Source organism: Hypanus sabinus, chromosome 2, assembly GCF_030144855.1.
Source record: "Hypanus sabinus isolate sHypSab1 chromosome 2, sHypSab1.hap1, whole genome shotgun sequence".
In the NCBI taxonomy this organism is placed as follows: domain Eukaryota; kingdom Metazoa; phylum Chordata; class Chondrichthyes; order Myliobatiformes; family Dasyatidae; genus Hypanus; species Hypanus sabinus.
The window spans coordinates 46,172,166-46,186,897 of NC_082707.1; the positions used below are offsets into that span (position 1 = coordinate 46,172,166).

Below are 14,732 nucleotides of genomic sequence, written 5' to 3' on the forward strand. Positions count from 1 at the left end.
TGTTCAACTAATGAGTTTGATTTATTTAGGAAAGCAATACTCATATTTGTCATAATTAAGTCCTAAATGTTTTATTGTGAAAACCAAGTATTTTCAGATCTATTTTTCAAGTGTAGAACATTGGTGTTTTCTTGAGGGTAAAAAAAACAGCTGTTTTAAAGAGAAAATGTTCGGCTATAGAGTGAAATTAGGGTTTTTATGGTAACTAACAAATACATGATGTAGTTAGTTGAGTGGAACCATAAATGAATGCTGTAGTTTAATAGTACAATGAATCCAAAACTTAACTGGAAACCATGTTCTTGTGAGCTTGAAAAATTGTGTGGTCCTACCTGGTCCAGTCCACATTATAATATTAGCAATCCTATGTCAGGCTGATCCTAGGTAACAAATGGTTGTGTCTTTACAGACATCCACAAATCCCTTGATGTTCCTCTCCACAGTATTGTCATGAATAATATCAAAAGCACATGCAACTGAAACGACTAAAACTGATGGTGGTGGGGCTGTGGGTGGAGAGGGATGGGGCAGAGATCTAGTTCTGCCATTCATAGGAATAAATGTATGTATCTATGTCAGACATTTGCATTTAATATTGGACTTTTTATTAAGTACAGCGGAAAAGCAGGGGTAAGCAATTAATATAGCATTGTCAGTATTAACCACAATCCCAATATATTTTTTTCAATAAAAATTGACTATATTTAACCAACCAAGTTTGGTCACTGGGGTAAAAGAAAAGTGCAGGACTATTCATTCCAAGAAAGTGTTGAATATTGTCATTGATCTTTCTGCTAGACTGGAAAATTGTAACTGTTCAAAAAAATTAGGATAGAGTCTGATAAGGTCAATAAGGGGAGGGGAGAAAGAGAATTTGGGAAGGGATAATACCTGGACAAAAATTACTTTATTTACTGAGAGGTTTAAGTCCTCCATTTGAAGTTGGCACCACGGACATTTGAGGCCATAAGGTGGGGGGGGAAATCAGTAAAAAAAAAATCAAATCAATTTTCTGAGCATTGCCAGCAATCTGTAAGCCCACCTGTGGGGGCATGAGCAGAGAAGAAAATCTGTGATGTCCCCTTCTATAGGATAAAATTTGAGCAGCAATACATAGACTCACACATCACTTGAAAGCTGATAGGGTGGAATCGAGACCTTCAGTAGCACAACCCATAAAAGGTAAAGGGAATGGAGCTAAGAAAAGCCATGGAATGCTTGCAAATATGTCAAAAATTTTCAGCTTCTCAGTATAAATTTTGTTTCTGCTGATTTCCTTCCTATCAGCAAATTATTTTTGTCTTGTTACAGGCGCTGGTTTTCAATTCAAAACAACCAGCTTGTTTACCAAAAGAAGTTTAAGGTAAGCAAAAGTGTATTATTGTGCATTAAGTGTAAATTGGTTTTGGTTACTAATAAGTCAACTGTTTAATACAAAATCATATACAAATAATACCAATGTTCAGAAACGTGATGCACATGTCATATACCCACTCAAATATATTGGTAAAGCGAATTCATAAAGACATCTCTGCCAGTATTTGTGATGTCTTGCTATAACATAATTCAATGGATCTAAAAAATTTCTCGTGTTACACATTTATTTCAGCATCTGAATACCATATTATATTTAATCTGTAATCACTAATGGCTCTATATTTAAATAGTCAACAGTTTTAAATTATTGGGTATTTTAGTATATCTAATGTTCTATCCTGTATTCCCCGAAGGATAATCTCACCGTTGTGGTTGACGATTTACGACTTTGTACAGTCAAACCTTGTGAGGATATTGAAAGACGTTTCTGTTTTGAAGTAGTCTCACCTACAAAGTAAGTGCTCAAACTTTTGACCTTGTAATGAACAATTTCCTGCTTCAGAAAATATTTTTGTATAGATCTTTGCATGCCATACAATTTGCAAGATAAAATTTGTTTTTAATGCCAGCAAAAACTGATAGTGTTTTGGGGCAGTAGATGCTTTTGCTGCATTGTCATAAGTTTATTGATAGTCATTATACAGATAAACCCTGTGATATCCGTCTGAGGCTGACATCAGAATATCTTCAAGAGGGTGAACCTTTGCAAAGAGTCAGGCCTGATAGTGTACTTGGTTGAGCACCGACAAACTGCGTCAATCATATGGCTGGAGTGTTCAATGATATCTTCAATTTCTCACTGCTGCAGTCAGAGTTTTCCACCTGCTTCAAAAGGGTATCAATCATACTGATGCCCAAAAAGAACAGGGCAAGCTGTCACAATGACTGTTGCCCAGTAGCATTCACATCTACAAAGATGAAGTGCTTTGAGAGGTTAGCCATGGCTAGAATTAACTCTCGACTGAGCAAGGACCTTTCCCTGCAGCATTTTGCCTACTGCCACAATGGGTCTCCAAAAGATGCAATCTCACAAGCTCTCCACTCAGCATTGGACCACCTGGACAACAGCAGTAGCTACTTCAGGTTGCTGTTTACCGATTACAGTTCAGTGTTCAACACCATAATCATCCCCTAAATACTAATCAGCAAGCTTCATAACCTGGCTTCTGTACCTCGCTCTGGAACTGGGTCCTTGACTTCTTCATCAAGAGACCACAGAAATAACATCTCCTCTTTGCTGACAGGCAATACAGATGCAATTCAAGGATGTGTGTTTAGTCCACTGCTTTACTCTCTCTGCACTCATGACTGTGTAACTAGGCACAGCTGAAATGCCATCAATACATTCACCAATGGCATAGCTGTTGGCAGAATGTCAGATAGTGATGAGGCATACAGGAGTGAGATAGATGAGCTGGTCGAGGGGTGTTGCAACAACAACCTTGCACTCAGTATCATTAGGATCAAGGAGTTGATTGTGGAATTCAGGAAGGGGAAATTAGGAGAGAACACACAGCAGTTCTTATCGAGGGATCAGTAGTGGAAAAGGTGAGTATCTTCACGTTCATGAGTATCAACATCTCTGAGGCGCTATCTTAGCACCAACATATCGATGCAATTACAAAGAAAGCATGCCAGCAGCTATATTTCTTTTGGAGATTGAGGCGATTTAGTATGTCACCAAAGATTTTAACAGATTTCTACAGATGCGACATGAAGAGTATTCTAACTAGTGACGTCACCATTTGGTATGGAGATGCCAATGCACAGGATCGTAAAAAGCTGCAGAGGGTTGTAAACTCAGCTGGCTCCATCATGGGTACTAGCCTTTCCCCTATTGAGATATCTTCAAAAGGGTACGCCTCAAGAAGGTGGAATCGATCATGAAGGACCTTCACCATCCAGGACATGCCCTCTTCTCATTATTACAATCAGGGAGGAGGTGAAGTAGTTGAAGATGTTGTTCCCAACATTCAACATATTGGGAACAGCTTCTTCTCCATCGTCATCATATTTTGGAATGTTCCATGAACACTACCTCACTATTTTGGCCATAAGACGTCGGAGCAGAATTGGGCCATTTGGCCTGTTGAGTGTGCTCTGCCATTACATCATGATTGACTTATGATCCCTCTCAAGCCAATTTCCTGCTTTCTTTACATAACCTTTAACACCCTGACTAATCAAGAATGTATCAATCTCCATTTTAAATACCCCAATGACTTGACCTCCACAACCATCTGTGGCAGTGAATTCCACAGCTTCACTACCCTCTTCTAAATGGATGTCCATCTATTCTGAGGCTGTGTCCTCTGGTCTTAGATTCACTCACAGAATGTTTAGGGAACATACTCTCCACATCCACTCTGTATAGCCCTTTCAATGAGATCCCAACTCATTCTTCTAAATTCCAGCGAGTACATCAAATGCTCCTCATACTTTAACCATTTCATTCCTGGAATTAATCTCGTTAACTTCCTCTGGAACCCTCTCCAATGCTAGCACATCTTTCCTTAGAAAAGGGGCTGAAGCTGCCCTCAATACTATTGCTCTCTTTTTGTACTACCATTGTTTAATATACTCGTGACTGTAATTTATAGTCACTTTTATGTATTGTGCTACAACTGTTGCTTTAAAACAATGAATTTCATTTCATATATCAGTAATAATTGACCTGATTCTAATTTAGTATTAATTTTCTGTTAATACTGAAATAATTTTTAATTTTGTCACCTGTTTGACATTCATGATGTCAATACTTTTCAAAGATGCAGACTGTGTTGACTTGGCAGAATGGTATATAAAGCAGTTGATATCTTTATGTACGTATTTAGAATGTTTGACCTCTAAATCTGATTAATCATTCATTTTAATGATTCATAAAGCCACCAGTTGCTTCTAAATTCAGTACAAGTCATGTTGAGACTATTTTGAGTGTGTATGTTTTCCATTATGAGAGCACTTGTTCTGTGTTTTCAAACTTGTTGGTCCATGTTTAATAGCTAAATCTTCTTTCCAGTGGCTTCATTGATGTTAAGTCTGTGAGTGCTTACATTTGTAGGAGCTGTATGCTGCAAGCAGATTCTGAAAAAATTCGACAAGTCTGGATCAAAGCTGTTCAAGCAAGTATAGCTTCAGCGTACAAAGAAAAAGGAGAAGAAAGCTATGCAGATGTATGTATGCAATGTATTTTAACTATTTAAATTTTGTAGACTACAAAAATTAATGTTTACATCTTCTATGAATGGACAAATTAGAACAGCCTCCCAGTATTGTTCATATCTTGAGGTCAATTAAAGAAGAATTATTGTAAATCTATTAGTACTTTTACCTGATGAGAGTTATTTGAAATGAATCAAATAATTATATAGCTAATAATATAATCTCAGTGTAGTCAGAAGAGTTAGTTCTGGTAGGGCATCAGATTTATCTATTATAATTTTAAACTGTTTGAGTAATCAGTAAGCCTGTCAGTTTCAAAGGAAATACTTTTGCTATCTTCCTGATCTTGTACTTTATTCCTTTTCAAATACATTAAATCCCCTCTCATCATGCAATGTATTTTGAATGAAAAGATATTAAATCCTATATTAACCTGTGTTGCAAAGCAATTAAATGAACGTCTTCCTCCATTTTTCATGCAGCAAAATTACATTTAATATCAATGTACCAAATATAAAGAACTGGAATAGCAGCAAATGAAGGTACAATTGCCATTTGTGCAACTCCCTTCTTTTGGGCAACATCATAGTTCAGTGATACTGAACAAGTGCTGTGCAACAGCAAGGCAGATATTCTGGGAAAGAGGCTGAGAAATTTGTGTGGCTGAAATATAAATATTTCTGTGGAATGTTAGTTTTACCCCATTCACCTTGAATAAGGAACAGTTTGTAATTTAAGGCCTTAAATGGGATTATGTGGATTTTATTTTAAACAAAAAAGAAAAGCAGTAAACCTATTTGTTTCTTCAGAAATTAGATAGAAAATCCTCCCCCTCTACCAGCAGTCTGGACTCTGGAAGTGAATTGAAAGAGCGGCCCGTGAAAGGAGAGAGTGCACTCCAGCGTGTGGAGTGCATTGCTGGCAACACCAATTGCTGTGACTGTGGCCAGGCAGACCCACGTTGGGCAAGCATTAATCTAGGAATCACACTCTGCATTGAATGTTCAGGAATTCACAGGTACTTTCATGATGGGGATATAAAGTGATGTTAGGGTTTTTAAAAAAGATCTGTACGTGTTTACCTATCTGATAACTCGGTTTATTGTTCCATACTGTTGCTGCTTTTACACAAATGTATTAGTAGCTCATAGACATTGATTTATAGAGGAGGAGTTTAGGTTCATTTAATTATCATTGAATGCTTCAATGCAATCACTTTGTGGTGAATTTATGGAATTCATTGCCACAGAAGACTGAAAGCGAAGTCATTGAGTATATTTAAAGCAGAAGCTGATTGTTTCTTGATTAGTCAAGCCATCAAAGGTTATGGGGAGAAGGCAGAAGAATGGGGTGGAGAGAGATAATAAATCAGCCATGATGGAATAGAGGAGCAGACTTGATTGACCAAGTAGCCTAATTCTGCCCCTATGTCTTACAGTCTTATAAAGCGTCAATTTTAGATTCCTTTACATGTCACATGATTAATTTTAGCAACATATCAGTATTAAAGATTTTTTTTTTGCCACTTACCGTAGGAGGCGAGCGCTGGGGACTCTCGCTTCTGGTCAGAGGCAGCAGGGCATGATTCATTCTGGGGACAGTGGTAGCTTGACTGGGGCACTACACCTGTCACACTATAATGTAGGTATTGTAAGGCGAGTTCAGGGAAGGGTGTAAACCTCCCGCAGAGCAAAAGGGCAAGAACTCACTAGATCTTAACTTGTATTATGAATACTAATCACAAAAGTAAGGCCTCCATGATCTTTCTAACCTTTTGGGTTTTCATCAGGTGGTGTCAGTAAAGTTGGCACAGGGATAACTGGCTTGTAGCGACAAAGCATTCATAGTGACACCACCTTTTTGACATTGACTCTTACCATTCTAACTCTCTAAACTTGAAGCCTGAGACATGATTCTGCTCTTCTGAGGAGATATGCAAGAATAAATCTATTACATTGAAAAATATCCACAAGAAAAGTCATCTTGATAATGTATAATGTATGCTTTAAGTTTTAGCATTCACAACAGTCCGTCTAGTATGTAAGTTTGCATTATTTTTTATGGTCTAAGTTTATTCTCTCTGTGTATTTAGAAGTCTGGGAGTCCACTTTTCTAAAGTACGTTCCCTTACTCTGGATTCGTGGGAACCTGAGCTCTTAAAAGTGAGTAGTTTGCTTTTTGATAAAGGGAGGGAACACTTCTATTACAACTTAAATATATACAGGAGTATTATGAAACTGATTAAAATATATTTGCTGGAATTCATAAAAATCTTGGAGTACGCCCAAAAGAATCTCTTGGTTCGATTTTCTGCCTATTCCCCCACTCCTGAACCATGCCAGATATTTAATTTTGAACCTCAACTTTAAGATAGCTGACGTTGAAGTGATGAAATCAGATGGTAACAGTTTAGTGATAGTTTTAATTGTGGATGTTGCAGTATAGAAATGTTTTTTTAGTATCCTTGGTATGTTGGAAGATTTGAGCCGGCATATTTTCAATTCAACAATTTTACTTTGTCACGAATATTTTGTGTATTCTCTGAGAGTGAAGCTTCAGTTGAAATATTCTAACTGTGCTTGCCAGCTCATGTGTGCATTAGGAAATGATGTTATAAATGGAATATATGAGGCACAAGTGGATGGAACACACTTTAAGAAACCAAACCCAGGAGACCCAAGGTAATTAAAACATTTGAAAATTGGTTCTTTTTAGAGTGTACTGTTTGGAAGCATTCAATAATCACTTTGACTCAGCAGGTTTTGAACCTGCTTGCTCTGTTGGATGCTAAAGATCTGATGATACTGTGCAAAAATTAACACTTTGTCCCAGTAATTCCTCATTTTAATTCCTCAGATATTGCACTCTAAATTAGTTTAACTGGTCAAACATTTTATTTCAAGGAGATTTAAGTTTTGTTTATTGTACAAAGTGAATTTCTTCAAAAGCAAAATATGTGAAATCTTGAGGGTGTGATTAAATGTTATAAATAAATACATGATTTCCAACAGTTATGTGAATTGTCAAAAGTATTAATTTTACCTGATGCTGGTTAAGAATTATTTGATGGATTGCAGGAAGATTTAAGAGTAGAAGAAATTGTATGATTTTTGTAATGTAAAATGCATGCTAATTCTCAGATGCAAAATGTCAGATATCAAATAGAAGTATGTAAATTAGCAACAAATGACGGTTGTATGCAATGTTTTTCACCAGGCACATAACCTTGAGTTTCTTTTAAAATGAGAGAATACATGCACATTGTAACTTACATGCATAACTATTACCAGGCTTGAGAAGGAAAATTGGATCAAAGCAAAGTATGTTGAAAAGAGGTTTATACAGAAAGCTCATGGCTTTTCTTCATTAAAACATCATCAAAAGAATGTGTTACAACCAACCAGTCAACTTGAGGACATACTTGAAAAGTCATCCAAACTTCTTTCTGTACCAGGGACCTCTTCCAAAACTTCAGGTATCTTACCTGTGATATAATATGTGGAAATGTATAGTAAGAATTATTAATGACTCATTGGGGTGGGGGGGGGGGAGAGAGAGTTGCAATACATTGGTCTGGATTTTGTGGTCAGTGGCATGATCTTAAAGCAAGTCTCTCCAAGTCCAGTGATGAGTGCATTGTGATTTCCCTTTTTTTCTGACCTTGATTGCTCTCAGGAGGATCCCTGATATGCAGCAAAATGAAGTCATCAAGCTCATGGATACCGACACAATTGGTGAAATTGACATATAGCCAAGCAGGGCGTGAAAAGAACAATTTTAAACAGATTAGGAATAGGTTAAAGAAAAGGTGAAATTTTTAAAAAAATAATTTCTTAAATAAATTAACATTTCATTATATTAAATATTGAAAAAAATTGAATTAATATTTCTTGAGCCAAGGCTTGATTTGAGTTGGTTAAGCAGTAATACTGGTTTAATACATTGTTTAAAAAACCATTGTTCTTAATGCTATCAAGTATAACTTTTTCTCTACATTCTGTCATAAAAAAGAGTTTGTAGGTGGCTGAAAGTTTAGCCATTTCACTGATTCTTGGAGATTGTTTGAGAAGTCTTGGTAATAAACCAGACTAGCAGGGAATCACAGAGGGGATCTTTTGAATTTATTCAAGTAACCTGAACTTGATGTCAAGCTCATGGTATAATCATCCAAGTGGTTCTCTGCTCGTGACTTCTCAGTAATTTGCTTGCAATCCAAAGATGAGAGTGCTGAACTCCTAGGTTTGAAAGGATGATTTTGTAGCACTCCCTGCAGTACTTAGGTTCACGGAGATAGGGTTAGGACTGCATTCCTCAAACCCTTCCCACAACTCTTCCCCCTCCCCCACCCCATGCCAGTAATGTAATTTCCTTTGTTTCATGGGTGATTGGTGTAGAAACATTTGATAATGTTTCTCAGCTGTGTCCATTTTTGGAATTGGTTGCAACTACGTTTACCCACTCCAGCATGGGCACAGTTGAGAATCATCTGGAGAGAGTTTGAGGAAAATTTGGAAGAAAAACATTTATAGAGAAGTTTTAATTAATAAAGGAAATTAGGCTAGTTTCTCTCTTCATTCAGTGGTGTCCCCGAGTCGCCACAGCTTGTTGGCTGATATTTTGGACAAATATGAGCAGCATCCTACCCTTTCCCCAAAGTAGAGGAATCCTGAAATAAAGGTTCTGAGGTAAATCGGGGTTTTGCTCAATGGTAGGTCAATCAACAGTATGCCAGACTGGTCGTCTTCCAACTCGAAGCATTAAGCATGTTTCAGCAGCAACACACAAAATGCTGCAACTTTGCATCATCTATGAAGGGAGGTGCTGGTCCACCGACACAATAACCTAGCCCAAGGACATAAGACTGAAAATTTTACTGCCATTAAAAACACAACATCCAGCCCATTGTTCTGTTGTCTGTTAATTATTTTATACCAGTGGAATCTTTTCAACTACAAATTGCATAAATATATTAAGTCTACCAAATTCAGTAATTCACTTCAAAACTATTACTAACTAACAATCTCTTTCAATGTTCTTGTATTTTTCTTTGAATTTCTCAAAAGCAATTTCCTCTGTTTTCCTCTGTTTCAATGGCTGCTTTGCTTTGCTAACATGCATGTAACCAGCTGCTGTTAGTAACACTGAGCCACGTCGGGAGTCTCTCTTCTGTCCAGATGAGCTAGACTCGCTATTCTCCTACTTTGACACCACTTCAAAATCTAATAGTAGTAAGTACTGCACATGTGTAGCTTTGTAGTGCCCCATGCTACGTTACTCCACTGCTTATTTCCACTTTATCATTGCTTGATTTCTTTTGTGTGTTTTTTTCCGCTTCCCAAAGCATTTTAAAACATGGTTCATTCAAATAACATTTTCCATTACTTTTTCTTTAACTCTTGCATTATTTGGATATTGCAGAATTAATTGCAGTGTGAGTTGATTTATTTAGTTGCAATCGTGAAGTATTATAATATTTGGTTTATTTGGATGGCGCTATTTATGTGTGTATATATATTTTACTGTATTCTGGCAACAAGAAAATAAAATCATAGATTCCTATGGCACATTTGCACAATAAATCAGATTTTTATATTCATTTTATTTATTTTGAAACATTCAGAATACGGCTTTGCCTCAGTCTTTTCTGATCAATAATATTGTTAAATTTTGACCTTTAGGCAAATGAGTCACAATTTGAGCTGAACATGGTTTAAATGCATTTTTGTGTGCTTGATATATACATGTAATAACATGCGTTATTAGCGTAAATATGACTTGCTGACAGGCAAAATATTTCAATGTCATTGTGCTCAGTTTAATTATTTAATTTTGTTTACAGAAGCTTTGATATGGCAGATAGAATTTGACAAATTATCTATCATGCCTAACTTTTCCATTTCTTTAAGGGGTAAAAAGTTCAGACAGTGGTGTGCCAAATAGCTCAGATGAGAACAAAGATGATGTAATGTCTTTGACTTCCAATAACAACTTGTCTGACAGTAAGTATGTTAATAAGACAGGTCAAATGTAAAAAGCTGCACATGTTTAATAACTTCAGTTATGGATGCAGATCTATCCTGTTTTCTCTTTTTTTCCCTGCATGTTGTACATTTAATGTGGCTTGAACTCATCAATCTAACTTGCGCTTTGATCATCAATAAACAATCCTTATTATTGTTATCAAATGTAATTGTATGAAGACACAAGACAGCAGATGCTAGAATCTGAAACAACAAACAATCTGCTGGAGGAACACAATAGGTTGAGCAGCATCTGTGGAGGGAAATGGACAGATTGACTGAAACATCAACTATTCGTATCCCTTAGCAAGTGCTGCTTGACCCACAGCGTTGCTTCAGGATCCAACATCTGCATTTTCTTGTATTTCCCTATGCAAATATATATTTATTATGAAATTACTGGTGTCAAGATTGAGTTTTTAATTGTATAACTGTGAATATAACTGGCAGTGGAAAGTATATTATGTTTTTGTTTCTTTAGAAGTTTTGGAACCATCTACATTAGAAGAATATAGGAATTTGCCTGGCTTGCAGGAAGTAAAGATGATTCCTCCAGGATTACAGTTGTACAATGCTGCTCATGTTCGAAGTCTTCCTGATATGGCAGAAGCATTAGCTTGTGGCGCTGATGTGAACTGGGTTAACCCTGAAGATAATGAGGCTACTCCTCTTATTCAGGCTGTGCTGGGGGTAGGTTTGCTGCCAACTAATCTGCCTCTATTATGGAAATGGACAATAATATGGTTTGGTTGCAATCTTATAAGAAAATCAAAGTGCAAAAGATAAATGAATTAGTTCAGCTTGTGGATCGCAGGTTAAGCACAAGTTTCCACCCAGATTGGTCTTATTTTTAACTTAGTAGTTAATTTCTAAATTTTCACGTCAGGAAGGTTATTTTCAGCATTTGTTTTATTTTCCTATATGATGGTAAATTGGTATGAGCAAGAACAGTAGGGAGAATAATTTAAAAACAAGTACCTAGAATTGTTATATGGGATTTATGTACTTGTACCTTTATACAGCATAAGAACAGTGTGCTGAACTTAACCAAGTGTCTATCAGCCTACTCTGATTCCTGAATGCAAATGTCTGGATTGAAATTTAATTTAAGATAATGGGGTATATGCATGATAATGTTGCATAATTCACGGTGATTGATCTACAAGTTTATTGTCATCCAACTGTACACACGTCTAACTGTGGCTTACAATAAACTTGGCTCATAAGCTAACAGCCATGTGACTCAGCATTGCCTGGGTAACAGTGAGAAAGCCATATTCACTAAGCAACCCACTGTAGGGTTGGTATGATTGCGGCTCAACCAAACAGAAAAGTTAGAACATTCCGTTGAGGGAACAAAAATTACGGTGAATTCTGTATAAATACTGCTCCATGCAAAGTTATTATTCGCCAGGAAATAACAGATCTTACACCTGCAGAAACTTAAAGCAGAAGTATATTTACAGATACTTCAATTTTAACAAACAATTGATAGCAAAGAAGAAGGCCCATTACAGTTAAACCAGTATAAATGTCTACATCGACATTGGAGCTCATTTCTGGACAGTCGGGTGCTTCGCTTTAATTAGTCATGGCACTGACCCCACGTCACGAGCCACAGTTCAAACTTCCTTTGAAGGCTGTTACAAAGAAATGGCCAACTCAGAGGTATTTGCACTTCCTCCTTGGAAACATTTGTCTGAACAAAGCACTTTTTACAATGGGGTCTCTCTTTCAGGGGGGATTCAGTGAGCATCTTACCTTGTGCTCTTCTTTGCCCGCTTCTTCTTCCCACCCCTGCCAATCAAAGACCCAAAACCAACCCACTGTCTCCTAGAAATCTGATGTTGCCATTCTATGTATACTGAATGTTAAATGGCACCCCACTGGATAGAATGTTATCAAGACAAACCCTATTGGCTAACACAACATTCCAAAGCAGAGCAAATGAATCCTTATCTTAGCAGAAACCAAAATACTGAACTGTGAAGCTTAATTAGCAGAATACACTGTTTTACAGAAAAGCTGCAGAAAATAAAATGCCCAATAGCATTACAGTAGAATTACAATAAAACATGTTCTTAACCAGGGCATTACACATATGTACAGTTAAATGAAATAATGTTCAAAAGTACAAAACACAGTACACGTATTACATACAGCACAAAATATTAACACAATATTAACACACTATTAACAAATAATAAAATAATCTGTAAATGTAAATGTACGTTGACAAAGTGCATTGTGGGATGGATGAGAGAGGTCCTTGACAATACTGAGAGCTCTGTGAACCATTGCTTCTGGTATAGTCCTGGATGCTGATGATTCCACAGTCCTCACAACCTTTTGCAGTCTCTTGTGGTCAGATGCCTTGCAATTCCCATACTATTCTACAAAGCATTTATTTACCTCAACATGAAATCAGCCATAAGAATGTAATTAGTATTTGTAAGTAAGCTTATCTTCATTTTCCTTGTGTGCTTTTTTCTGGCCTTTCACTTTTTTACCTCTCCTGTTCTTTTTTTTTGTTGTCTTTCCTGGACTGTTGTTGATGTTTTACTTTGCCTTGTCCATACCAATTTTGGCTTTTAAGGTTATGTTTTATTATAGGGTTCTTTGGTTGCCTGTGAATTCCTGCTACAGAATGGAGCAGATGTAAATCGCAAGGATTGCCGAGGCAGAGGGCCGTTGCATCATGCCACCATCTTGGGGCACACAGGGTAACAAGTTTTTTTTTTAATTCCAGTGATGAGTCTTGTTTTATTATTGTTTTTTGTACAATATATTGTCAATACTCAGAGCAGACCCAAAGTAGTTTTCTTCTCAAGATATGCCTTGGTATTTTAAATTTTTGGAAGAGTCTTCAAAAAAAAAACTGGAGGAATATGGTGTAACACATTTGATGAATGTTTGAGGACTAAAATTATTTTGATATTTGATCTGAATAGTAGGTAATTCTTCCTTTCAGTTTTCAAAAATTTTGCCATGTAACAAGTCACTGGAAGTAATGTGAGAAAGATGTGGGAAATAATTTGATGCCAGAGTGGGCAACAGTGGTCTTTTGCTCGCCATATTGAAACACAATGTGAAAATAATGCTGGTCCAGTGTTCACATTTTATTTCGCTGGCAAATGAATGTGAAAGTCATGGTAATATCAAAGTAAATATGACCAGTTAGATGCACAGGTTTGAGAATTGCTTTGCAGGCAGAAAGGAGAACATGCACAAAAAAATTATGGAGAAGGATAGGACTGGACCCAGGATTGAGATTTTTGATTGGAAAAAGGCTGACTTTGAGGCGACGCGAAAGGATTTAGGAGTGGATTGGGACAATTTGTTTTATGGGAAGGATGTAATGAAGAAATTGAAGTAATTTAAAGGTGAAATTTTGAGGGTACAGAATCTTTATGTTCCTGTTAGGTTGAAAGGAAAGGTTAAAAGTTTGAGAGAGCCATGGTTTTCATGGGATATTGGAAACTTGGTTAGGAAAAAGAGAGATGTCTACAATTAAATACAGGCAGCATGGAGTAAATGAGGTGCTCAAGGAATATAAAGAATGTAAGAAGAATCTTAAGAAAGAAGTTAGTAAAGCTAAAAGAAGATACGAGGTTGCTTTGGCAAGTAAAGTGAAAATAAATCCAAAGGGTTTCTACAGTTATATTAATAGCAAAAGGATAGTGAGGGCTAAAATTAGTCCCTTAAAGAATCAGAGTGGACAGCTATGTGTGGAGCCAAAAGAGATGGGGGAGATTTTGAACAGTTTATTTTCTTCGGTATTCACTAAGGAGAAGGATATTGAATTGTGTAAGGTAGTAGGGAAGTTATGGAAACTATGACGATTAAAGAGGAGCTTTTAAGGAATATAAAAGTGAATAAATCTTCGGGTCCTAACGGGATATTCCCTAGGACCTTGAGGGAAGTTGGTGTAGAAATAGCAGGGGCTCTGACAGAAATGTTTCAAATGTCATTAGAAATGGGGATGGTGCCCGAGGATTGGCGTATTGCTCATGTGGTTCCATTGTTTAAAAAGGATTCTAAGAGTAAACTTAGCAATTATGGGCCTGTCAGTTTGATGTCAGTGGTGGGTAAATTAATGGAAAGTATTCTTAGAGATGGTATATATAATTATCTGGGTAGACAGGGTCTGATTAGGAACAGTCAACATGGATT

General features: G+C 36.7%; 1 protein-coding gene across 3 annotated transcripts in view; it reads left to right on the plus strand.

The window, feature by feature from the left end:
* The window catches only part of LOC132378466 (arf-GAP with coiled-coil, ANK repeat and PH domain-containing protein 2-like), a 124,399-nt gene that overhangs the window by 89,524 nt on the left and 20,143 nt on the right, over positions 1 to 14,732 (plus strand). For all 3 annotated transcript variants that reach the window (XM_059945402.1, XM_059945409.1, XM_059945417.1), the window contains 10 exons: positions 1,312 to 1,363; positions 1,731 to 1,831; positions 4,439 to 4,550; positions 5,349 to 5,557; positions 6,632 to 6,701; positions 7,126 to 7,220; positions 7,830 to 8,014; positions 10,446 to 10,538; positions 11,041 to 11,249; positions 13,173 to 13,282. In XM_059945402.1, the coding sequence (XP_059801385.1) occupies positions 1,312 to 1,363; positions 1,731 to 1,831; positions 4,439 to 4,550; positions 5,349 to 5,557; positions 6,632 to 6,701; positions 7,126 to 7,220; positions 7,830 to 8,014; positions 10,446 to 10,538; positions 11,041 to 11,249; positions 13,173 to 13,282 (1,236 nt within the window). The remainder of the gene's footprint in view (positions 1 to 1,311; positions 1,364 to 1,730; positions 1,832 to 4,438; positions 4,551 to 5,348; positions 5,558 to 6,631; positions 6,702 to 7,125; positions 7,221 to 7,829; positions 8,015 to 10,445; positions 10,539 to 11,040; positions 11,250 to 13,172; positions 13,283 to 14,732) is intronic.